General features: G+C 48.2%; 9 protein-coding genes across 9 annotated transcripts; 5 read left to right on the top strand and 4 right to left on the bottom strand.

Annotated features, from left to right (window-relative positions):
- Window positions 1–319: 319 nt before the first annotated feature.
- Window positions 320–1,372, top strand: FPOAC1_001196 (uncharacterized protein; the record flags this gene model as incomplete). The annotated part of the gene is made up of 1 exon (XM_044845801.1): window positions 320–1,372. The coding sequence occupies one exon, from the start codon at window positions 320–322 to the stop codon at window positions 1,370–1,372; it is 1,053 nt and encodes a 350-aa protein (XP_044711717.1).
- Window positions 1,373–4,104: 2,732 nt separating this feature from the next.
- FPOAC1_001195 (uncharacterized protein) lies at window positions 4,105–6,096 on the top strand (the record flags this gene model as incomplete). The annotated part of the gene is made up of 3 exons (XM_044845800.1): window positions 4,105–4,851; window positions 4,916–5,234; window positions 5,285–6,096. The coding sequence occupies 3 exons, from the start codon at window positions 4,105–4,107 to the stop codon at window positions 6,094–6,096; spliced, it is 1,878 nt and encodes a 625-aa protein (XP_044711716.1).
- A 546-nt stretch (window positions 6,097–6,642) lies between these two features.
- Window positions 6,643–9,030, bottom strand: FPOAC1_001194 (uncharacterized protein; the record flags this gene model as incomplete). The annotated part of the gene is made up of 8 exons (XM_044845799.1): window positions 6,643–6,902; window positions 6,965–7,177; window positions 7,226–7,408; window positions 7,456–7,479; window positions 7,530–7,961; window positions 8,012–8,458; window positions 8,508–8,827; window positions 8,882–9,030. The coding sequence occupies 8 exons, from the start codon at window positions 9,028–9,030 to the stop codon at window positions 6,643–6,645; spliced, it is 2,028 nt and encodes a 675-aa protein (XP_044711715.1).
- Window positions 9,031–9,877: 847 nt separating this feature from the next.
- FPOAC1_001193 (uncharacterized protein) lies at window positions 9,878–12,417 on the bottom strand (the record flags this gene model as incomplete). Its single annotated transcript, XM_044845798.1, has 2 exons — window positions 9,878–12,276; window positions 12,324–12,417. 2 exons carry the CDS (start codon window positions 12,415–12,417, stop codon window positions 9,878–9,880), a joined length of 2,493 nt encoding a protein of 830 aa, XP_044711714.1.
- A 1,659-nt stretch (window positions 12,418–14,076) lies between these two features.
- On the top strand, window positions 14,077–16,817 carry FPOAC1_001192 (uncharacterized protein; the record flags this gene model as incomplete). The annotated part of the gene is made up of 3 exons (XM_044845797.1): window positions 14,077–14,209; window positions 14,299–16,259; window positions 16,317–16,817. 3 exons carry the CDS (start codon window positions 14,077–14,079, stop codon window positions 16,815–16,817), a joined length of 2,595 nt encoding a protein of 864 aa, XP_044711713.1.
- Window positions 16,818–17,333: 516 nt separating this feature from the next.
- FPOAC1_001191 (uncharacterized protein) lies at window positions 17,334–18,529 on the top strand (the record flags this gene model as incomplete). Its single annotated transcript, XM_044845796.1, has 3 exons — window positions 17,334–17,359; window positions 17,425–18,454; window positions 18,509–18,529. The coding sequence occupies 3 exons, from the start codon at window positions 17,334–17,336 to the stop codon at window positions 18,527–18,529; spliced, it is 1,077 nt and encodes a 358-aa protein (XP_044711712.1).
- A 670-nt stretch (window positions 18,530–19,199) lies between these two features.
- Window positions 19,200–19,538, bottom strand: FPOAC1_001190 (uncharacterized protein; the record flags this gene model as incomplete). The annotated part of the gene is made up of 3 exons (XM_044845795.1): window positions 19,200–19,227; window positions 19,286–19,416; window positions 19,479–19,538. The coding sequence occupies 3 exons, from the start codon at window positions 19,536–19,538 to the stop codon at window positions 19,200–19,202; spliced, it is 219 nt and encodes a 72-aa protein (XP_044711711.1).
- A 1,664-nt stretch (window positions 19,539–21,202) lies between these two features.
- Window positions 21,203–22,804, bottom strand: FPOAC1_001189 (uncharacterized protein; the record flags this gene model as incomplete). Its single annotated transcript, XM_044845794.1, has 2 exons — window positions 21,203–22,342; window positions 22,409–22,804. The coding sequence occupies 2 exons, from the start codon at window positions 22,802–22,804 to the stop codon at window positions 21,203–21,205; spliced, it is 1,536 nt and encodes a 511-aa protein (XP_044711710.1).
- Window positions 22,805–23,512: 708 nt separating this feature from the next.
- FPOAC1_001188 (uncharacterized protein) lies at window positions 23,513–24,654 on the top strand (the record flags this gene model as incomplete). The annotated part of the gene is made up of 2 exons (XM_044845793.1): window positions 23,513–23,793; window positions 23,865–24,654. 2 exons carry the CDS (start codon window positions 23,513–23,515, stop codon window positions 24,652–24,654), a joined length of 1,071 nt encoding a protein of 356 aa, XP_044711709.1.
- Between the last annotated feature and the right edge of the window lie 539 nt (window positions 24,655–25,193).

Genomic DNA, 25,193 nt, shown 5'->3' with positions numbered 1-25,193 from the left:
CATGAAGTTATAATATTTAAGATCAAGACACGTGACTGGGAAATTGACCCACTTGGATCGATCATACCTAGCACCTAGCAAGGCTGATATCAAGTAGCCCGAAAAAGCAGCCTTGTCAACATCTATTTTCTTCAATTCTCATCCAACCACACCATCATCACCAGAATCGCGTTACATCGTCGTAACGTGCGCGCTATTCAATCTTCCAGCAAAAAATTGTAGAAACTGCTGAGAAATCTCTGGAAAGAGGAACTTTGAGCAGAACTTGGCTCAAGGTACGTTTTTGCGCAACACTACACCGCCTTGTTCTATATTCATCATGGCGTACCCTCCCCCTCCAGGCATCAGCAACAGCTCTCTCCCACCGAGACCTCCCGCCTCCAAGTCGGGCTTCAAGCCCGCTTTCTCCTCCACGGCACAGGCCGCCTCGAAGCCTGCGTACTCCAACGCCCCGCCGACGTACTCCGGCCCTTCAAGTTACCCAGCTACCACCGCTCCTCCCGCAGCTCAGTATGGCCCGTCATACTCATCCTACCCGACTACTGCTCCCGGCGCGGTGAGCTCGGCTGCAGCATACTCATATCCTCAACAACCTCAGAGTCACGGCCCACAGAGCTACGGCGCACAAAGTTATGGACCTCAAAGCTACGAACCGCAAAGTTATGGCGCTGCACCACAGATTAGAAATCCGTTCCCCACGCCAGGCACAGCCGGGCCAGAATACAACCCGGAGATGGCAGCGCAGATAGCTCAATGGCAAAGCGCATACTCGAGTGCTCCAGCAGACAACAAGGACAAGACTGCCGGTCCTGCAGGACCCCGAGCCGATGGTCAGTCTTCCGTGGCAGCTGCGGCCGCGGCTGCGAACCAGGAGCGCAAAAAGACAGTCGTTCGGGAAGGCGGCGGTAAGAAATGGACTGACGACAGCCTCCTTGAGTGGGATCCTGCTCATCTGCGACTCTTTGTTGGTAACCTCGCTGGCGAAACAACCGACGACGCCCTCCTAAAGGCCTTTTCGCGCTGGCAGTCTGTGCAAAAGGCCCGTGTCATCCGCGACAAGCGTACATCCAAATCCAAGGGTTACGGCTTTGTCAGTTTCAGCGATGCCGATGATTTCTTCCAAGCCGCCAAGGAGATGAACGGCAAATACATCCAAAGCCACCCTGTAACAGTTCGTAAAGCCAACACTGAAATCAAAGTGGCCAACGTCAAAGAGAAGGACAGGAACGGAAAGAAAAATAAGAACAAGAAGGGCGGCCACGGTGGTCATGGCGGCGGCGCTGGCTATGAACCAAACTTGGGACCCCAAGGTAGCAGCGGTGTGGTCAAGCCTGGTCAAAAGACCAAGAACGGTCTTCGACTCCTCGGCTGATATGTGTCTTTTTAGCCAGAGGGAAAGGTCCCGTCCGGTGTTTGGTGTTAGGAACTACGTATGATGTATGGCGTAAGTTCATTAATTCAGGGCCTGGTTGATACATTATAAGCAAATCAATTCATCAAGTGGCAGTGTCATGGCAACAGTCTAGCCCATTGACATAGATATTCGACAATTATAAAGTGACAAAAAGCTACCAGTGACGTCTGACAACAAGGCTCCGGTTTAAAATACGCGATTTATGAAAAATGCTGAGTCGGCCTCTTTTATACGTTACTGTGAGTTTCGAATAGCCCAATTACTGCCCACCCTAGACCAAGCATACGCTCCCCCCTCTCAGATCTTGAAAAGGACCATTTCTCATGAATAAAGTGCCGGCATAAGCGTCTTACAATGTCCTGAATTGCTTCAAGAAGGGGTTCTCGTTTTCTTCTTCTTTATATCTAGTTATGCTAGGCTACCCTACATAACCTCCCAGCTGTGTGGAAGGTCTTGTGTCCATAACTTTGTGTAATAACACATCGCGTAAACCACCAAGGTCTTAGCTATAGGTAGTTACTATCTTAGGTACCGAGCAACGACAAGTTAATTTAGCCCCCCCCCCCCCCCCTGGACAAGAATCGTAAGACAGATGTCAAATGTCAGAAGGCTACTGCCTTATAGTCTAACGAATCAAGCGAGTTCATTGTGCATTGTCCTGTGCACTGTTTGATCAGCTGCATTTGAGATGACAGACTACTAAGATAGAGCACCTAGAGAGTTGTGGAGAGGTAAATAGATTGCTTGGCCTGGAGAAAACACGATTAATAAGACACAAGAAACAAATGCATAAAAGACTCCCCAGAAGGCATCAATTAGCTTTCGGATTTTATCCTTTCTAGGGGAGACTCGAGAAATCTCGAGGATTACATAGTATATCCTTTGTAATAACTCAGCGATTGCTTGCTCCACAGAAGGTTTCAATTTGTTGAAATTTGCTCTAATGATAATAAGTGTTTCGACGTGAAGTTCCATTTCCAGTCCGGACGTCTCAGGTCATTGTCATTGGTGGACCGAGACGTTGGGTCCGGCGTCGACGGGAACGCCCTTGTCTGTCTCGGAAGACAAGACCCTCTCTTATGGGCCTGTCTGTGCCTGTGCCTGTAAAACCCAGGGACAACTGCTGCAAGCGTCTGGTTTCTAATTTGGAACTGTACTACTATCAACACTGGAAGGTAATTCACGCCAAGACCTTAAATGCCGTCTCCCGGGGGCAACGTCCTTCTTTAGTAGTTGGAATCTGGATTTGAAAAGGGGGCCTCCTGTCAATAAAGAATTACTAGTTCAAACCGGAAACTCACAGAGCATCGATACGATGTCATGGCGAACGAGTGCCTGTCCGTACATATCTAGTGCCTTGACTTTATGCAAGATCAAGCCCCATCCGATACGAGCTGTGAGACCTCCCGTTACCCCTGGATTAGCGGGTCGGCAATTCATTTCAAGTTGTCGGATTGTGTTTTCAATAAACATGATAATAAAGATTGAAATCCTACCACGAAACAGTTCATAATAGTCTGCTATATAGACCAGTTACTAAACCAGTACTGACTCGAGGGTTGCACAAGGCTAGAAAATGTGTCACATGGACACTTGTACACGTGCACGAACTTGATGATCGCTGTCGATTGAAGATCGTTAGTATTGAGATTGATGTGCGCCGCTTTCTTCTTAGTCCATTGCAACTGACGAACCACTATCTAGATAGTTAACTAAGACAAGACATCTCTAGCTGCCGAATTATGATGCAACCCCCGCAAAGGGTTTACAGTTCTTTTTTAGCTGAGTCCTGGACAGTTTGTTGCAATAAAAACTTTTATTGTTGAATCTTGGCCAAATCTCGTCAAACTCGATGTATCCATACCTCGGTAGTGCAAGATTACTGCTGTTAAGAATAGAACTTGTACGAGTGCTGCTTCATTAAGAAGGATTTCTTCCTTTACGTTACCGCTCTTCTTACCTACCAGTCATGCAAAACTGCGCTGCTGACTGCACCTTGAAACAGGGTCCTCGAACCAATCAAAACCTTCTTTTGAAACTGAGATGCTGTCCATGTCGCGTGCAGCTGGATGCAGTGCGCCACGGGGTTCCTTGTTGCCGCCAAGAGACCGAACACCGTCCCAGGTCCACTCCGTTCCGCTACTGGGTTAACAGATTCAAGGTGAAAGGAAAAGGGGACCAAGAAAATCCTTGAATTTTGAGCCTGATGTAGAGTAAGCTGAGGGTTTGATGGCATTGGAAGTTATAGTGCTACAAGTGGGAGGTAAGTAAGGTACCTATTACTTGGTTTACCTTAGTAGTACCTACCTCACGATTTGCCAAAAAGTACTTGAGGTGCCATCCATCCAATTCAGAACTGCACCTGCACTATTAACGTCAAGAGATTCAGGTCAGTGGTCACTGTCACTAAAACACTGACACTCTAGTTAGGTGCCCGCTTAGAGGCCCAAGACACGGCACTACGGTCCCCTACCATGACGGCCCCGACTTAAGCTATTACCCCAACCGGATTAGCTCCTCCGCCTTTTCTAATGCACTACTGTACGAATGGAGTCCTTGCGACCACCTAAGCCAGCCAGAGATCGACCAACCCAACCTGACTGCTCATTACCATCACCTAACTAACTGACTGATTGACTTATGAAAGCCCCATCCTATCCCCTGCTCTAGTCCGTTCTTTCGTCCCCATCATGACCGCTCTTCCTCTACGATCCCATCCTGTCTCCTCGTCATCTCCTTCCTCCTCACAACCACTCCCTTCATCTTCGACTCGCGCTCCAGCCTCAGACTCCCCCGAACGTCTTCTCATCGACGACTCTCTATCAGTATCCGACTCAGACCTTCTGGAGACAGCAGCAGGACCACCATCAGGTACAGCAAGGGTAGCTTCAACGTCGAACTCAGGCGCAAGCGGAGGAAGCCAAACAGTAGCTGGCCCATCTCGCGAACGGGTTGCCAGATCAGTAAACGACGAGGACGAGAGCGAAAGCGACTGGGATATAGAGATGGAACCCATTGCAGGACACCGGCGGCGGCGGAGTAGCCATAACATGGCCGTTCGGCCTGCCGGATCACCTAGCCGACTTCGTGATACAAGCCGCGGCCCTACACCCGGCAACTCGACAATCGAGCCCAAAATATCCGAGGAAAATCTAGATGCGAATGGCTTCGCGATCGGCAAAGACGAATCAGGCGACGACAGCTTGACCGATGAAGATTTACAAGACGATGAAGAGACGGGATTGACCCGTAAGGACAAGCAAAGGCGGCAGAAGAAGCGAAGCAGAAATACCCAATTAGACCAAAGAATCGCCAGGGACAGGAAGGATATCTCAAAAGAGGAACGTAAAGAAGCAGACAAGGCTGTTTTCAGGAGCTTGATCGTCAACGTGGTCCTGATTCTCCTATGGTACCTCTTTTCGTTATCAATATCGATCGTAAGTTATGCCATAGCCTCCCCTTTTCTTTTTCTCTGGAGTACTATGTTGACATTGTTTACAGTACAACAAATGGATGTTCGATCATGACCGTCTGAATTTCGCCTTTCCTTTGTTTACCACCTCTATGCACATGGTAGTACAGTTTGTGCTCTCAGGTTTAGTTCTGTACTTCGCACCCTCTCTGAGGCCAGGACATGGTGCCACTCAGGCAGGTTTTCACCAGTCCGATATGGGGAGGTCAAGACACGATGATGAGCCCAAGTCTTACGGCATGACCAAGATGTTTTACCTCACCCGAATTGGGCCCTGCGGCGCAGCGACTGGTCTTGACATTGGACTTGGCAACACCTCTCTCAAATTCATCAGCCTTACGTTTTACAGTATGTTGGCCTCAATGATGCGTTCCTATACGAGTTGCTAACCTTCGCAGCCATGTGCAAATCCTCTTCGCTCGCTTTTGTCCTTATGTTCGCTTTCGCCTTCCGTCTCGAAACCCCGACATTGCGTCTCATCGCCATTATTGCTACCATGACAATGGGTGTCGTTCTTATGGTGTTTGGTGAAGTCGAATTCAAGGCCGGTGGTTTCGCTCTCGTCATCTCTGCCGCCTTTTTCTCTGGTTTCCGATGGGCACTGACCCAGATCCTACTTCTTCGCAACCCTGCGACCTCAAACCCGTTCTCCAGCATCTTCTTTCTTACTCCTGTCATGTTCCTAGTTCTTATCTGCCTCGCCGTGCCAGTAGAGGGAATCGGAAACTTGATTGAGGGATACAAGGTTCTGGGTAACGAATGGGGTTATTTCATGGCACCCCTTTTCCTACTTTTCCCCGGATGCATTGCCTTTTGCATGACTGCCTCTGAGTTTGCCCTGCTGCAGCGAACTTCCGTCGTTACCCTCTCTATTGCCGGCATTTTCAAGGAAGTTGTCACTATCAGTGCGGCTGCTCTTGTCTTTGGTGACCGCCTGACGCTCATCAATTTTGTTGGCCTCCTCACGACCATGGCTGCCATCGCTGCTTATAACTATATTAAGATTGCCAAGATGCGTGAGGAGGCACAGGAGAATGTCCATGGTCGACATGCCGACGAAGACGAACCCGGCTCTCCCGGAAGCCAGACTAGCGGAATCATCGACCGTGATGGTGATACTGACGCGGAAAACACTGGCCTATTGCGTGATAGCATCGATCGCCTCGATATTGACGAGCCGGCTCCGGCGACGACCAGTGAGCGTCGCTAGGATCGAATACTTATTTCAGCGTTACAATTTCCTTTTGAATATCATCGCCTATATATAACGACTCTATAGGCTTGGTTTCTTTGTCATACTGGGTGAGAGCCGACACAATGGCTCCATATCTTTTGTCTTAATGTAACATAACAATGGTTATAACAGGAGGCGTAAGGGAAATATTGTTACTTCCGTACACGGCGGGTATTAGAAGAGTAGAGAATGGATATTTATCCTACAAGGTTTTTCATCATCCATCATACAAGTCTTTTAAATACACTCAATCTCTTCAACTGTAAGGGTGATTCTTCCTGTAGCAGTAAAGTTTGCCTCCTAAGACTTAGGGTATAAATATACCTAGTTTAAGAACCATAGTCTAAGGGGCATAAAGAGTTCTACTGATTTCGTTCTCTATACTTCTAGCGGCCGACTTTTCTGATACCCTGAGGATCGCCAAAAACGAGTCAAGGATGTCAAACTTGGTGGAATAATATATTATACCATTTAAATACAAGCCCTATTTCCTGTAACCATCGGTTGATACTATCGAAAGTCTCATCTTGCAACACGGTCAAGGTTGAAAGCCGCACTGATCAAGGCAAGATGACTAAAAGCCTGGGGTGTGTTACCAAGCTGCTCACCACTTCGTGCGATCTCCTCAGAAAACATGCATAGGTGGTTAGAGAAACCAAGCATGTTTTCAAACAAGTTGACGGCCCGGACTAGGTACTTTGGCTCGTACACGGCTGCTCTGGTCATGGCCTCAACTAGCCAGAACGTGCACATACTGAATGCGCCTTCTTCTCCGCCTACTCCTGCAGCAAGGTTTCATCATCAGTTGTTGAACATTGGTGCAACATGGGACACAGTTTCTTACCATCGTTGGAAAGCTCGGTGTCGTAGCGGTATACCAAACCGGTGCTTGTCAAACCTCCTTTCTCAGGGGGCAAAAGGATACGATCGAGAGTGTTGAGGAAGCGTGGATCGCATGGTGAGATGAAGAATACAAGAGGAGCAATCAAGATAGAAGAATCAAGCATTGTTCTGTTCTCAAAACTCTGTACAAAGCACTTCATCTCTTCGTTGTAGCCTGAATAAATGTCAGCGTTGATACACCGAGGATTGATGCGTATTTTACCGTTCTCCATGATGCGCTCATAGACTCTATCTCTAGCCTCCATCCATTTGTTGCGATTGGGGCAAGGGAAGCATCTCTTTTCTGCAAGTCGAAGGCCACGGTCTAATGCAACCCAAAGCATAACCTGGGAGTAGGTGAAGTGCTGCTTATTATTGCGAACCTCCCAGATAGACATGTCGGGGTCTGTAATAATTAGCCATAACCTTGGAACAAACATGTACATAACTTACCGTCGAGGATTGTTAAGACATAGTCTTGATGGCTGTTAGCATATTGCTCATAGTGATGGTAAATACGAACGTACCAAGAATCTCACGCACAGCCTTCCATACATCCCAGGGAACCGGCTTTCCGTACTTGTTGTACAAGTAGATCGCATCCATGAGCTCGCCATAAATATCAAATTGCTGATGAAACGCTGCGCCGTTGCCGATACGAACCGGACTACTTCCACGGTATCCTTCGAGGTGATCCAACGTCATTTCTGGAATATCGGTTTCGCCACGGATGGTAAACATAATAGGCAATCCACCATCCGGACCGCGCGAGTGTACAAACCGCTCCATGATGAATTCCATGTAAGCGTCTGCTTCGGCCTTGAATCCAAGACGCAGCAGGATGTAGATGGTGAAGCTGGAGTCTCGAATCCAACAGTAGCGATAGTCCCAGTTTCGCACGCCGCCAATGGCTTCAGGGATAGAGAAGGTAGGGGCAGCGACAATAGCACCAGTAGGTTCTATTAAGAATCAGCTTGCAATTCAATTTTTATAAGCATCGCCATCTTACCGTAAGTCATCATCTTGAGAATCATTAAGCTCCGGGACACAACCTCCCTCCAACGTCCCTTGTACTTGGACTGCCCAATGAAATTGTACCAAAAGCTCTGGGTTGCATGCTGCTGAGCATCCAGAACTTCAGTCGTGATATGCTCAGTGACGTGCTGCTGAAGATCGTTCCGCAGAACAAAAGAAATGGCCTGACCTTCTTCAATGCAAATCTGAGCTACCAGGCCCTCTCCGTGAATACCCTCGCGCTTTTCTTTTCGAAAGGTTATGGAGGGGCAGCTTGTTTCGTTCTCTCCCTTGTCAACCGCGACATCGAGTTGGAGCTGGACTTCTTTGCTACGAAAAGTGGCGACTTTGCTTGTAGTGTCAATTACGGAGTGGTGTGCTTGGTAAAGAGTCGTCTCATGCTCATCTCTGCCATAGTTGAATGAGGGAAAGAGTTCAATATCTGACGGGTCAGCCTCCTTCTTTGATGTGTCATAAATTAGAAGTCTTACCGAGACTCATTGAACCACGGATGCATTCTACACGACGAACAAGCCATTTCTTAAGTTCATCCTGAACTTTGGTGGCCTCTCGGTATGCGTTGAGCTTGACGCCTTTAGTGGTGACCTGAGTACTCTTGGGACGAGGGAAAAAGTCGACCACATCAACAACACCATCCTCGTGAATGGATCTTGTTTGAAGAATACACGATGAAGGTAAATACTGCTGCTTGGTGGTGCAGTTGACGTCTGGGGGAGGCGAGATAAAGAAATGGCCTCCCTTGCTCTTGTCGAGCAAGCGGCAAAAGACAGAAGGAGAGTCAAAGTCAGGCCTGTAAGCTAGTTAACACATGTTCCAAAACATTTAGATTTTAAAAAGTACTTACCAACACATATAGTCAATACTTCCATCAATTCCCACGAGTGCACAAGTGTGCATATTGCCAATCATTCCATAGTCCTCGATAGGGAGATAGCCCCCAAGTTGTCCCCGACGAGAACCTCCAGGGAGTGTTGAAGAACGTCTCCCTTCCATTTTTTATTGAATCTTTTTTTTTTTTTTTGAATGTATACCGTATTGACAGTTGAAGGATCAGAAACTCTAACTCTTTGAGCTTGGGGTTGACTGCTGAGCTTGGAAGCTTCGGAATGATGTAATGGACCGTGTAAGTGGTAGATAGATGGCTGTATCTCGACTCCCCCGGATACCCCGGCGAAACATAAAACTGGATACCTATGGATCCTTTCCTGGATCGTTAGTGAGTAACTTATGTCTGCTTAAAGAATCGCTTTGTAGTGAAGGTGACTGTGAGATGCGCGGGGTTACTTATAAGCTTTCACGATGTGTACTACGTAGTTACTCCTCAGCTTGAGACATGGTGTGGATGACTACGCTATTACCTGATCAGCCATTCCCGAAAGAGAGGACATGTTCTCGGGAGGCTTTAAATCATCGTCGAAGCTGACCAAATCATTCCTTTCTCGTTATGGCCGTGAAAAGTACCTAAGTATGGTAGAAAGGCCAGAAGCTGCGCTATTCAATAAACTCAGCCACGCCAAGACACAACATAGTATTAGATATTATGAACCATGACCTTGGATTACGTGTATTTTACCAATATATTTCAAAGCAAGGAGCAGGATCGGGCATAATTCTTAACATGAGTTTCTGATTGACTCCATTCCGGTCGGAAGTGCGGAGTCAGTTAATTGATCTACCTACTACCTAGGTACACAGGGTATCGGGAAAAGTGACCGCTGCAAGCATAAGAGCGAAATTAATAGGTCACTTTATCCTCCCTAGACTATACTTCTTAGACTACTTATTTTTATACCCTCTTAGGAGGCGAAATTTTCTGCTACCACTAGCGATCTATCGAAGTTTAACCATGGTGCTGCACCGATACAGGATCTCCAACCTGGATTGTAGGATATTGTGATTCCTTGCTTGTCAGGTCTCCATGTGCAGAAGTGTCATGACGCATATGTACGCCAAAGTAAACCTTGCCATCAAACCGTCTCGTCTTGGCAAGTGTCACGAATGGTTCTTCGTTTTTTTCACCAGTATCTTGGTCTATACAAACCATCTGACACCTGCGGCACGCACCGACAAGCTTGAAGCTCTGTAGGCCAATATGAACATAATCCCAACCATCTTCAGAAAAGGCCGGCAGGGCTCTAAAACCATGATCTTGTCCAAGAACGATATTTGCTCTGAAAGATTTATCTTCCGTAGGTTTCCCACCACGACTGGTGATCTCCTGGTTCAGAGCATCCACACTCGAGCTGTGGATCATCAAGATGGGGCTCTCGTTTGAGAGGAGTATCTTTGATGCCTTCTGCTGTTCAGTATCCGAGTCAGGGGGCGATGGCACGTCTGGGAAAGAGCCGGGTATAGAATGGAGCCTACTCGTTTGCTGATATCTTTGTATCTGGGCTTTCGAAAGGCGACTTTTCGAGCCTAATCCACCTGGAGGAAAACGTGCTAGGACACAAGGCACCCCCAACACAGCGGAGAAAAAGGAGTTGATATCATCGGACGTGTATATCTGTGTGGTTACCTTCTCACCGCATACCCTCGAGGATCCTTTGTCCAAGTTCGAATCAATGACAGAAGGGTCCGCGGATAGTGGTATAGATATTTGCTGTTGTTGATCATTATGCTCTTTGTCATGGTATGTGACAATCAGTTCGCCCTTATCGAAATTCAATATCGGTCGCAAGAGAGCCATTTTTGGACATCGTTTCTGGCTCAACGCATGCCCTGAGCCGTGATGTACTAAACACCATTCACGGTCCCAAGCCAAACCTTCGGGACGAACTTCCCAAGGCAACCCAACAGGGACAGAATAGCCAGCGCAACTCTTGATAGGGTAAACAGTCATGCTATTGACATTGAGCGTTGACGATTGCGGCGTGGCAGTTGAATTTGGGAGAGTTGAGTTTGATGGGACGGTCGATAATGTGTTTTCTCGATAGAATTCATAAATGAATGCAACAAAGTTGTTGACATCTGCTTCAGTGCTCATAGCTCCTAAACTTGCTCGAATGACACCTGTCGGCTTGCCAGACATAACGTCATTGTCTGTTCCGCAACGAAAGCCTGCCGAGAAATTCTTCTTCATTTCCCAAGGTTGTAGGTTAAGTGCCAAAGCAATGCCTCCCGGACTGCAGAGCCCACCAGTTCGGATATGAATGTTTTTCAGACTCGTAAGCTTTTCAAACTCAGCCAGGCTAATCCAAGCACCGTGGCTATTCCTTAAATTGAAAGAAACAATTGGGCCGTTTCCGAGATCGTCTTTATCGCCCGAAGTTGCTGTATATATCACACAAACAGGCGTGCCGTTGGCATGACGCATGTTGCTTAACCCTTGAAGCATTCTTTGACAGAGGTATGAAGTATGTGAACTGACTTGATCCATTGATCCGAAAAGCTTTTGATGTACTTTCATGGCGATGTCAAGTGCCACTATATTGTGAAATGGCAGCGTCCCATCTTCGAGTCGCTCGTGGAGAGAATATGATTTTGGAGCATGCCACTTTTCCTTTCCAGAAACAACCATGTCGACAGTGCCACCTCCAAAGTACTTCCGGTTATTAAACACCCACTCTGATGATCGCTTTACTAGCAAAGCACCAAGGTCGGGAAATCCAAATATCTTGTATAAACTTAAAACAGTGAAATCGGGTGAGATCTGGGAGTTGCTTAAATCAAGATGAGACGTAGCAACAAATGAAGATGCGTCCAGAAGTGTAAGTATATGATGTCCAGTGTTCTGTGGTGTTGTTTGTATGTGTTTTGTCCAGCTTAAAGGATATCTCTTTCCGTCCATGTGAGATTGGGCAGGGTAGGCAAATAGCGTTGTTGGTGATGAGTGCGTCGTGTCTCGGAATGGGGATTGTCCTCGTAACCATGAATCAACATTATTGTTGTCGATAGATATACTAGCAACAGCTTCTTCCCGAACTCCGACCAGGCTTGTGTGGCAGGCCTGGTGATAGGCATATTGGAAGCCTTGTGGTTGAGTTCTCATAGCATCCACGACTAACTTTACGCCAGCAGTGGCATTGGCGACAAACACCACATCATACTCAGCTGGGTCTGCGCCGAAGAAAGTCAACAAATTCATTCGAGCATCTTCAACGCGTGATGTTGATTTCTGCGAAGATGGTGAAGCGGAATGGGGGTTGCCATAGAGAACAGTGATCATCTCATGGGCGAAAGAGTCCATCAACGACTTTGAACATAATGTTGAGCCAGCATGATCAAGATATATAGAGTCTGTAACGAGTCAGCACATCGCCAAGTGTTGGTGTAAGAATATGCACCTTTAATCATTGGAAACTCGGTTTCTCTTAACCCTTCCACCGCCGCATTGTATTGGTGTCGACTCGGGTCGCCACTGTGAATAGATGTTACCATGTTATGAAGGTATTTGAAAGCAGGAACCGCTGAGAGATGACAAGTTGTTGAGTTTGCTTCTCACTGCCTTGAAAAACAGATATGAAAGAACCATGGGGATGTTGAGAGTTTGTTATACGTGGCACAACTCTTATCACCAGGCAGTGAGGAGGTCTTATGCCGCTATCATGAGTGATAGTGGGGTGAAGAGTGGATGATGAAGCCAAGCCGAGGAGAGAAGTTGATTATGGCCTCTCTGAATCTGGACCTACTTTGCGTGTATGACAAAAAAAAAAAAAAATAATAAACAAGAGAAATACATATCTATGACAATAATCGGCAGGAACCAAGTCTTATCGTGGTCAGCTGGACTGTTGCTTGCCGTCTATTAGTGAATGAACCACTGAGCATACCTACACCTACCTAGCGAAATATCCCCAGATTCTGTTGTTAGTTACAGGCGGAGATCGCCACTTTCCTGTTTCAAGCCAACACTACAGTTTCGCGGTTTGCCGATAGGCGTTTCCTGAACTCTAATTGGTCAATATGTGAGAGGTAGGCAGGAATGGCGGACAGCGGTTTATTGGCGAGATGTAACCTCAAGCTGAAGAATACTAACTTAGTACGCAGTATGATGACAGGTACCTTAGTACCTAACAACTTAGAGAATATTTCGATTATTTCGTCCTAAATGCTCTATGTAATAGTATCAGCCAAGTTTGTGATGTCCCCGATATAGTACATTAGTTGAATTTTCAGGCCACGTCAAAACCGTTTGTGTTTGTCAATAACTGCAAAAAGTCAATGGCAAATAAGAATAGCAAGGTGATAGCGACATCAAAATTTGCAACGTATTGCCGTAATAAAATAGAGATAGATCCAGGTGGTCAGGTTGGAAGTCATTGAAACATCTCTTTGTAACTACCTGACAGATATCGCGCTTACCCCTAGTATCCAAGAGCAGAGCTTCAAATCACCCCTGCTGTTTCCGTGGAGTGACCCACTAATTTGCGCGACAGGCCCAGGAACAGGTGGCCGGGCACAGCTGAACTTCCGAGTGGTCCCCAGTTGAACCAACCGACTTAGCCTCTTCAACCTCACTCTATCACATAATAGCATCGCATCGCATTACATTCTATTGTACTGTCTTGCCATCTTTCTGTGAAGTGAGGGCGCTCATCACTCTCTACTTTTCTCAAGCTCATTATCTTCCTTCTTAGAAGATCGCGCTTGTTCAATTAGTTTGTCTCCCTATACTCTTTCTCATCTCCTGCTCTACTCTCTTTTCCCCTGATCCCTCTTGCATCTCTTGCAACTCCTCGACCCAGCCGCTTTCGCACCCTCGCGTTCTCTCTCGTCCTCCCTCCTTGACGCGGCATCTCTATCCTATCCCCTTCCAATATTTTCCTATCATTTTCTCTTCTTCGCTCAGGGCGCGTTGCTCTCGGCTCATCTTCTTAATGGCGCCTCTTTGGCAACCCTCCTCTTTTTCTTGTCTACACGATCGTTCATCCATACCTTGACTCAAGATAACTTGTCTAACGTCGAAATGTTGCAACTCAATAGATCCCGCCTTTGCGAACCGTCAATTCCTCTCTGCAAGTAGCAGAGACTTGCGCCGAAACCCTCTTAGGCAACCCTCTTTCATGCCGCGTCGCGTCGCTGGCAACCATACCAAGAATGGACTCGTACACATCTTTTCGGGACGCTTCGGCTCGTTCTCCGGCTGATCGCAGCTGGAATCGTGACGACTCTCGCAACCGCGATGAACGCCCTGATCGTGGCGATTCCTTCTATCGTGGAAGATCCCCAGGTTCGTTTTCACCAGAGTTACGCTTTGCTTCGCGCCATCAAGGCGTGTAAGCCCTATCGTCGATCTGAACATGGCTAACATGCTGCAAGGCCATGACCGTCGAGACCGCCGCCGATCCCGCTCCCCTGCCACTGTTGACCGCTACGAGCCCCGAACCCGGCGAGGAGATGACCGGGACCGTGATGATAGACGCCGCATGCAATCCCCACCTGCCAACATTGATCGATACGTTCCTGGCCAAGATTCCAGCACTGGCAGCCCAAGCGTGAACCCTCTTCACGACCCGGCTAAGCTTCCTTACCAGGTCGGCTTCTCCTACTTCGGAGAATGGTGGAGAATAAATGAGAAGATGAAGGAGGAGAGGGAGCGAGCGCGCACTGGTCGACGTCGCGAGCCAGAAAGGACTCGTGGCCCAGAAGATCGTGAAAAGGAAAAGGCCAAGATCCAGGCTGCTTACGATGCGTACAAGGAGGAACTCCAAGCCAAGATGGCTCGCTCATTTGTGTCTGAACACAAGAAGGAGCAGTGGTTCAAAGAGAGATACGTCCCTGAGATCCGAGATGATTTCAGAACAAAGTTGAATGAATCCCGACGCGGTGCCTACAGCCAGTGGGAGCAAGATCTTGAGTCAGGTACCTTTGACGACTTCTCTTTGGAAGGTCTTCCCAAGAGTGAGAGTAATGGTAGCGGTGGCGTTGTTGAAAAGGAAGAGGGAGAGGCGACAGCCACAAATGAGATCTTGGGCGTTGGTGACCTTGTTCCTGCCAACGGCGCTGACATCCGTGACGAGAACCAATTACAGCCAACCCTTTTGATCAAGACCATTGCACCCCATGTAAGCCGCCAGAACCTCGAGGCCTTTTGCAAAGAACATCTTGGTGAGGAGGAGGGTGGCTTCAAGTGGTTGTCCCTGTCCGATCCCAATCCTAGCAAGCGATACCATCGCATTGGATGGGTTATGCTTCATCCTTCATCAGAAACGGCTCTCCCCGGGGACCGTATCGATCCGAAGGATGAGGATGGTGACGAGGTGCTCAAATCTCCCCTGCCGGTTTCCACTGCCGACAAAGCCTTGGAGGCCATTAATGGAAAGACTGTCAAGGATGAAGTTCGAGGTGATTTCGTCTGCCATGTTGGAGTACATAACCCACCTGTTCACCCCAGGAAAAAGGCACTTTGGGATCTCTTCTCTGCCCCCGAGCGTATTGATAAGGATCTACTACTTGTGCAACGAATCGTTAACAAGTTTGAGGAAGAATTTGGTTCTGATTTCCAGGCTACGTTGAAGATCGAGGAAAAGGTTGAAGATCTGAGAAATGCAGGTCAACTTCAGCCGGCTATTGTCCCAGCACCCGCTAAGAAGGTCAAGAAGACCCGAGAGGTTGGAATGGACGAAGCTATGGACGAGGAGGAAGATGGCGTTATTGATATCGAAGAGGAAGAAGAGGAGGGCGCCGTTGAAGACGAAGAAGTCGATGACGAAGACCTTTTAGTTAAGAAGAAGCAGCTCGACCTTTTGATCGAGTACTTGCGTCGCGTCTTCAACTTCTGCTTCTTTTGTGTTTTCGAGAGTGACTCGGTTCACGAGCTTACCCGAAAATGTCCTGGTGGGCACTTGCGGCGCCCTCGAAGCACCCTTTCGTCCACAGCAAAGGCTGTTGCAAGGGCCAGTGCGAACGGAGACCCTTTCCCTGGCAAGAAGCGAAATGAAGATGATGCCGAGGGCGAGCTCACCGAGAGTGAAAAGAAGTTCCGAAACACCTCTAACAAGACTGAGCAACAGCTCCTTCGAGCGTTCAATTGGGTCAAGACCTTCGAAGACAAGCTAACACAAATACTGGATCCCCATTCTGTCGATATTCGAAAGCTTGGTGGTCGTCCTGCTGATGAGGCTGTTGAAGAGGAGCTCATGAAGCACGTGAAGCAAGAAGACGAGCACAAGTGGCGATGCAAGGCTCTTGATTGTTCTAAGCTGTTCAAGGAAGAGCACTTCTGGCGCAAGCACGTCGAAAAGCGTCACAACGACTGGGTTGATACCCTCAAACAAGAGGTACAGAACGTCGTTTTTCTTTTTCTTTTTTTGGTATTTTGCTAATCAATTGTCTAGTTCGAACTCATCAATGCCTATGTAATGGATCCGTCGCATATCGCCCCTTCCAGGACTGATGCGAACTCGAATGGCCACTTCCCAACTTCCAATGGCCAATCCAGCAGCGGAACACCACGCGGTTTTAACCTCCAGAACTTTTCCATGAATGGCATGATGGGTATGCCCGGCTTCCCAATGCCTCCTGGTAACTTCAACCCCGTGTTTGCCAACATGCCTCCTGGAGGATGGCCTCCAATGGGCGATGATCGCGCTGGCGGAGGCCCTATTCGCCGAGGAGGCATGGGTGGTGGTCGAGGCCAGTATCGATCTGGGCCTTATGACCGTCGCGGCGGCCCCCGTTTTGATGGCCCTCGCAACCGAAACGGTGGCTCGCGTTGGGGTGACGGTGCTGGAGCAGCCGCTGGAGGTCCTCGTGAGGCTGTCCAGGGTCGCAGCCTTAAAAGCTACGAAGATCTTGACCAAGCCTCGGGTGGTGGTAGCGGCGAGCTCAATTATTAAATGAATAGGAGATTTCCTTGTCGAGAGCAATGCAATTTGGACGCTCTGGAGTTTATTGATTTTTCTAATAATCAGAACCGCTTGGTATGGACCATAGGGAGGGAAGGACATCATAACCAGTACCTAGATTCTTTGTATCATATGCCTACAATTATTGCTTCTTCAGGCAGTCGCTGGATGGACCAGCAGCTTATCAACAGAATCTTCACACACCATTCATTCAATGTCGTTGCATCACACTGAAAGTAATAATGAACCTGGTATAAGCTGAACTGCTATCCTACTAGGCTTACAAGTCAACATTTGTGCCTCGGTGAGACTCGGTCAAGATAAGCTAGCGGATGGGCTAGGGGGCAATTATAGTTTAACTGCGTCCAATAAGGTGTAGCGATAAGATATTTTCGCGACCGCACATCCCCACCGCCCACCTTTTTTTTCTGTACCTCTAGGCTTGCTCAACTCTCCCATCTTGAAGTGTTTGGCGATTGTGTCTTTTAATAGTTTCAAGTCGCAAATATGGGACTTCTCGCAGAAAACAAGATGTAAGAGACCACGCACTCATACATTGCGTTGGGTGTCTTTATGGCCATACGCTAACTCCCCATAGCCGACGGAAGATCAACAAGGATCCCAACAACACGAAATGGACAAAAGATACGAATACCTTCGGACAGAAGATCCTGCGCGCACAGGGCTGGCAACCGGGCCAGTTCCTAGGAGCCCAGGATGCGCCGCACTCGGAGCTACACACCGCTGCCAACGCCTCCTACATTCGGGTGGTTCTCAAGGATGATATGAAGGGATTGGGTTTCAGCAAGTCCAAGGAGGACGAAGTTACTGGCCTCGATGTATTCCAAGATCTACTCAGTCGACTCAACGGAAAGGCAGAAGAAGCTATCGAAGAGGACCAGCAAAACCGGCTTGCTGTTAAGACACACCACTTCGTCGAACAACGATATGGTGCCATGCGATTCGTATATGGTGGTCTTCTGGTTGGCGATGAAATGAAGGAAGTAGAAGATAAGGTGGCTGAGAAGAAGGAGGCAGAGTCAAGTTCCGAAGGAGACGCTGTCATGGAATCTGCACTCACACTAAAAGAATCCAAGAAGGAGAAGAAGTCCAAAAAGAGGAAGGCAAGCTCAGACGACGAAGAGGAAGACTCTTCCAGCCGTGATACCGACTCCAAGAGCAAGAAGAGGCGCAAGGAAGAGCGCAAGCGAAAGGAGACCGACAGTGACGATGCCAAGGCCAAGAAAAAGGAGAAGAAAGAAAAGAAGGGCAAGTCCCGCAAGAAGTCCTCTACAGAAGTCTCAGACGATGAAGATGCCACACCTTCAGAAGAACGGTCCAAGAAGCGCAAGTCGAAGTCTAAGGATAAGAGCCGGTCACCGGATGGATCAGACGAGGAGAAGGTAAAGGACAAGAAGTCCAAGAAGGAAAAGAAGGACAAGAAGAAGCGCAAGAAGGATGGGGAATCAGCGAGCACAGCGGATTCTACACCCGCGGCTTCAGTCCCCGGAACGGGAGCAACGACGCCTTCTGGCACATCCACACCTCGTGGTAGCAGGAACTTTGTGCGATCACGATTCATCGCGCAAAAGAGACAGGCTGTGTTGGATACCAAGGCACTGAACCAGGTTTGTCTGCCCCGAGTTCTACCATTTTTTGAATACTTTGCTAACATTGGATAGATTTTTATGGTCAAGGCTTAAATGGAGAGAGTATCACAGGGTGGTTGTTGCAACATGTTAAAAGATGCATAGAAGCTCTTAGATGGATGGCAATTTATAGATCGTGTCGGATATGGATGTATTCGGCAGTGATACAAAAGGCGTCAGGTTGCACGGTAATGTTAGAAGAATTGATCATATTTGAAGCAATTGATTAGGCAATATCCATGTGATTTTGAATCGAAGATATGTGAACTTCAAAGTAATATCTAGAAGAATAAGAAGCATAAGAGGCGAAATTGGTGGGACACTTTATGCTCCTTAGACTACCTAGGTATAGTTCCTAGATAGACTATTTACTTATTTTTATACTACAAGACTTAGGGAGCTATTCTTTCTGCTTCCCATCAGGCTACTTATTCTTCCTTCTTACCCACAACAAGCTGAATACTATCTACCTTAGTAGTATTCCTGTTCCTCATAGTTGCTCCACAATATGTTACAAATTCATGATTGGGAATGCGGTTAACTCCATTGCACGATTTATTCTGCTATTTAACTCCAGTTTGACACCTAAGCTCGCTTTCGCGTCAAGTCCATGGCCAAATTACCAAATTGCAATAAAAGGGCATCATCATACCCTGCAATGCGCCGTCATGATACTATTTATACAGTAGGACAATGCCTTTCATTTATTCGTCAATGATTTCAATTACTTTTGAGCGTTTCTTCCGAAGTTGCTGCAGTGCCATGATCAGTATGGTTTCAAGGGACGATAATGTGACAATCGTGACGTACTTGTGGAAGAACTGGCCAAAGAAGCCGCTCTTGGGCGCTTGGTCTGACATACTCGCTCGGCGGGCAGCGCTGTCCTGAGAACCACGCTTCTGCTCAGAGAGACCGGCAAAGGCGGGCATGAAGCCTGAGCTCTGTGGGTGAAGTGTTGTTAGTGGAAAGGTGCAGATGAGAGTGGGTATGTGGGAAGACGTACTCGGCGACGACCGCTGACGTTGCCAGTAGCAGCACCAGTCTGGGGAGCACCGGAATCCATTATGGTTGTTGTTGGAGAAGTAAAGGTGTATTTAAGTGTTCTTTATGATCGTGGATATCCTTTGATGTAGGATAGATTCGTAGGAGACAGTGTTGGATTGTTTGATGTGGTTTGATGATGAGAATAAAGAGATCAAGAGGAGGGGGACAAGGTGAGTTTATATCTACAGAGAGGAGGAGAGAGCCGAACAGACCAGCTCTGTCGATCCCTAGACCTTGCTCCAACTCTTGCAGCAAAAGGGTAAGGGCGAGTGCAACACTCTACGCATGCCTGGGCCTGTTCTCGCGTGCCACGGGAAGTTAAGTCAAGACAGCCAGCCATCATCATACAGTACAGCAGTGGACTGACCAATAGAGACATTACTCAGTAAGCTTTGAGACCAAACGTGCTGGCCATTCTTTTTCGAGCTCTAGCTACCCAGGCCATGACAAAGGTGGCGTACCCCCCCGTTCGCCTCAGACGAGTGTCTACTGTCACTGCCATCCCTTTTGGCTGATGGGCGATGCTTGTCAGGACGTTTCGATCGCCAGACGCTGGGACGGTATCTGGCGGTAACGGATAAAGCGAAGGATGTTTAGTGAGCATCATGACTTCTGAATCGGCACCAAGACGCTGATCTCTGCGGAGAAGGGGTCAAGTCAATGCCCAAGCAAAAGTGACAGAGGTCACACCACCTTGTAACTTGGCAGGGGAATAATAAACACCAGTAACTTTACGCGGGGAAGGACGCCACGGGCGTTGCTGTCCTTAAACTGCATCCGACAGATACAAATAGCCAACATGCATACAGCGTTGCATTGTACAAGAGACAAGAGGATCAATTGCCTTTACTGCAGTATTCTTGCCTGATAAATCTGTAAACAGTACATCTGACGGGTACGTACCCACAGTTTCAACGACAATGAGGAATACACACGTCAAAAGCCGTTCTTGGATCTTAATGACGAGGTCTGAAGTGGATGCGATGCGATGGGCTGAGATATGCGATGTTGATGACACGCGAGGCGGGGCTCAAGGGACGTGGGGCCGATCAACTCTGGTGGAGCTACAGATCCGAACCCGAAGCAAAAGGAGGGTGCCGAAAGCGGGGAAGCCCAGAACCTCGAGAGCTCCATTCAAGTGTCGAGTTCCAAATATCATCAATCGGATCAACAAGAACCAAGCTCTCTGTCCACCAAATCAAAAACAACTGCCGAATTAAACCGTCATGATGCAGGGTCCATAAACTATCAAATCGTGTGCGTAATTCAACGCAAAGTTACTTCCCTTTTGGTGGGGCGCCGTCTCTGAAACAAAACTTCACTGACGACATGACTCCATCTTAGACCTCGATTCCCGTCTCTAGTCAGGGTCCCTCCTCATCAGTCATCATCTCATCCGGGGACCCCTATTCTCAGATTCCAGATCCAGACCAGATCGAGGCTTGGACTCAGATCGAGGCTCATTCATGCTTGAAACTAGGTAACTAACCCATTGTTTTTTTTTTTTTTGTTAATCTTATTTCGTCTAGTCATGATAGATACTGCACTGTCGGTTGCACAGGTCCTATCTCCCTAACTTAGATGCCGTCCTCTAATCAGCCCAAAATGCGTCATTCGTATCTCTCTCTCTCTCTCTCTTTTTTTTTCTTATCTTGCATGTACATCAATGACTTGGAGTTTTCCTTACTCCTTCTCTAATCTCACCGCAGGGTTTCTCTCGATGAAGTTGAGATCGACCTTGTGGCCCAACAACTCTCGGATGTTGGAAATCTTGTACTTGATCATGGTTGGTCGTTCCAGTGAAAGACCCCAACCAAATACTCGCATATCCTTGGGTAGACCCATGGGCTCCAACATCTCAGGTCGGAACATGCCACTGTTTCCAATCTCAACCAGTTTGCCCAGGCCCTCGTGGTAGCTGAAGATTTCCATACTGGGCTCGGTGTAAGGGTTGTAGGCGGGCTTGAACTTGAGATTGGTGATACCCATCTTGGCGAAGAAGGCCTCCATGAACTCCATCAGTCCACCCAGCGTAAGGTCGTAGTCAGCGATAACACCCTCGACCTGGTGGAACTCAGCCAAATGGGTAGCGTCCACTGTCTCGTTACGGAAAACCCGATCAATAGAGAAGTATCGGGCAGGGGGTGGGCGGCCGTCAGGTCCCTTTTGCGCCGCTAGCTTGTAAAGCATGGCTGTTGAAATCGCAGTAGTGTGGGTTCGGAGCACCAGTCTTTTGGTCTCCTCCGCTGACCAGGGGTACCTGTAACCAATTGATCCAAACTTGCCGTCTTGGTGGACCTGCTTGATGTTCTCCCAGTACTCCTCTGTGTTCTGTCCCTCCTCGGACCGCGGCGCATCACCGACAGCAGGATCAGAGATGTAGAAAGTGTCCTGGAGATCACGGGCAGGGTGCTGTTGAGGCACGAACAGAGCATCGAAGTTCCAGAACCCAGTCTCGACGAACTTGTTGGTAGGCATCTCCTCGAAACCCATCTCGAAGAAAATGGATCGGAACTCATGTCGCACCTTGTTGAGAGGGTGTAGAGCACCAGCGTTTTGGTCGGCACCGAGGGCCTTGAAGTTGTAGGGCTTGAAGTTGGCCGTCTTCCACGATCCAGACGCAATCATGTCGGCTGTCAGGTCGGTTTCCTCCTTAGTCATCTCCAGCGCAAACTTGGGTCCCTTTTCCATCTTGAAACTGATGACCTTTTGCATCTTGATCAACTTTCGCTTTCGCAGGTCGGTCAGGATCTTGGGCTCGTGGGTTCGGGTCTCCTTGATCTTTTGGAGTTGGGCTCGGGTGACATCTTCGATCGACTCGGCCTGTGATATCCCGTTAGTTCAACCATCGCCCACAGACAAGATAGTATAAAGATCTGAATTACGTACAGTAGCGACGAGCTTGCCATCACTGCTCTTCTTAATCCACTTCTCCTTGAATGCCTTTCCCTGTCCAACCTTGGTCACAGTCTTGTCACCAATGGCCTTCTCCAAATCCTGGATCGACAACCCCTCCACAGCATTTCGCAGCGCTTCGAAAACACGCGCCTCGTGACTGCCGTGCTCAGCAATCTGCTCCGCTTCGGGTTCGAGAATAGCCTCCTCTCGGTCAATTGTCTCATATGTGATCATAGATCGGGAGGCCAGACGGTCGAGAGAAGCCTTGATGTCTTGGAAGGCAATTGTAGGAAAGGCCTCTGATGAGAGGAGGGGACTCTTTTCCGATAGGGCCTGGAGAATCTGAGAGGTGAGATCCCCGGAGGGAACAGAGCTTGAGGTCGTCATGATTGCAGACTTGTAGAGATGCGAACCAAGTCGTGGGTTCTGTGCTGTTGTCCTGTCCTTTAGTTCTTCGTCTGACTCACGGCGGGCAGAAATTATTTGGGCCGTTGCAGTGTTGTATCGCCCACCAAAGCCCAGCCCGCCGATGGCGGGGTACTGGTACGTACCGTCTCTGAGGCTGAACCTCCATGTCCCGCCCTCACGGTATCAGAAAAATTGGCCGCCGTAAGCATAAAAGACAAAATTAGTGGGCCACTCTATGCTTTTTAGACCATAGCTCTTAGACTATTTATTTTTGTAACCTAAGACTTAGGGGGTTATTTTTTCTGCTACCCACTAGCCCGCCATGATCGGACCTTTCTTTATCCGGCCGGGCTGGATCACGGCTGCCGGTATATACTACCTGTCTGTCACAGATGTAATCCCTGCAATCTTATCATGGCAGCTCACGTCGCCTCATGCATGCTTCAACAGGTCACTTCCATTCACTCGAGTCTTGTTAGTCCAAGCTTCAAATTCAAATAGCGCCAATCGAACCCATCTTGTTATAAACAATATATACACAATCACTCGTTCAGGCTTTTATTACACTCATACACCGTTTGCGAAAAGGCCCATGATCCGCACGTGCTTCTCCTGAGCTGTCACCCTGCTCATGCAGAACTAGCTCTACAGATGCAGTGTTGCAGATACAGATGACGATATCCGAGAATGAGCGACGATGCTTCGCCGAGCTCCACGGCGCCGAACGACGCTTCTCCGGCCGAGCCCGCCAACGCCTCTTCTGGCAGCCGCGTTACATGGGATCTACCACGCGAGCAGTCAGGGTCGACTCGGGCTCGAGCTCAGTCGCAGTCTCAGCGTCGCAAAAAGAAAAAGAATAGAAAGAAGCGCAATCCCGGTTTAGCGAGAAAGTTGGAGTTTGTCACACATTTACTCAAGAATCTTGATACCCTGGTTTTTGCGGAGTTGAGTGCGTTATACTATATCGAGTACGTCCGATTGTCCTGTTGACCACAACCATATACTTCTTGGGTTTTGCTTACAAGTGGTGTCTCTCTAGATGCTCAATGTTTCGGTTCATCCTCAGGTCTGTTGGCCAGTACTTGTATCTCACGCCAAAGGACGAATCTTTCCCTTTTCTAATGCCTGCGAGTCCCATACATGTCTGTCTGGTTCTCATCCCAAATATCATCTGCATTCTTTTACATGTTTTGGTTTCGCTACCAGTCGGGCCAGACTTCCACCGAGGCTACATGCATGGTGGTCTCGTCATTGACTTTATAGGTCAAAAGCCTCCAACTTCTCGATTCTACTATGTTTTGGCAGATGTGGTGATACTTGCCGTTCAATGTTTGATGTTGACGGTGCATACTGAGCGAGAGAGACTCAGAGTGATCCTCAAGACCTTCAGGCCCATGGTGCCCGACGTGGCCCAGGAAACAACTCCCACAATAGAAGACTTGGACGCTGAAGAACGTGGGGTGCCTAGGGATATGGCCGGTGCGTTACCAGTCGACGAGGAGGATGGTATTGAGTTGCAGCCCCTGAATCGTGTCATCACAACTGAAGAGGGCAACTCAACTTCGGGAGAGTCGGAGCCATCTGCTCGAGAGCAATCTGTCGATGAACCTACTAGATCGAATCTGTCCGATGTGTTGAGTTCTGGGAATGCCGTCATCGGCGAGTATCATGTTCTTCACTCGCTTCATAATGCGGCGTTGAACATAGAAAGAACAGCTGCATATTCGCTACGCACAATTGGCTACGGGGCAACCATGGCTTCTATCGAAGCAAGGAGGCGAGCCACCCTTAATGTGCCAGCGCGAGCAGCCCAAAACGATAGACAATAATTGATGTGGGTGTTCCTCAAAGTTTAATATGATCTCGATAGATGCAGCCTCGTCACGAAAAATAGGGCTCTTAGAGTAACCTTATTCTCACACCAATACAAAAGCAATACCGGCTATACAACCCGCCTAGTGGGTAGCAGAAAAAATAACCTCCTAAGTCTTAGGTTATAAAAATAAATAGTCTAAGAGCTATAGTCTAAGGAGCATAAAGTGGTATACTAATTTTATCTCTTAGGCTTCCAGCGGCTAGTTTTTCTGATACCCTGAGGCCCACTTATCTTTCCTTTAACATAAAAGACCAAGCATCTGATGCATAAAGGCATCGTCATATCAATTGACCGAGTAAATCAGTTGCCCGATCCGTAGTTTACCCGGTTAGCCGGATGAGTCAGCGAGATCTGTGCCCTCAAGGCACAGCCTCTGACTTAGCCCCTTTTCAAAGCTAGCTAACGGAGATCCCTTTCTGGGCTCTCCGCCCGGCTATAAGACAAAGATACTTATATCCGCATACAAAAATGCACATAATTGACCGTACATTC

This window comes from Fusarium poae, chromosome 1 (genome assembly GCF_019609905.1).
Source record: "Fusarium poae strain DAOMC 252244 chromosome 1, whole genome shotgun sequence".
NCBI lineage: Eukaryota > Fungi > Ascomycota > Sordariomycetes > Hypocreales > Nectriaceae > Fusarium > Fusarium poae.
The sequence above is the reverse complement of the archived record's forward strand: the minus strand, read 5'-3'. Positions and strand labels throughout refer to the sequence as shown.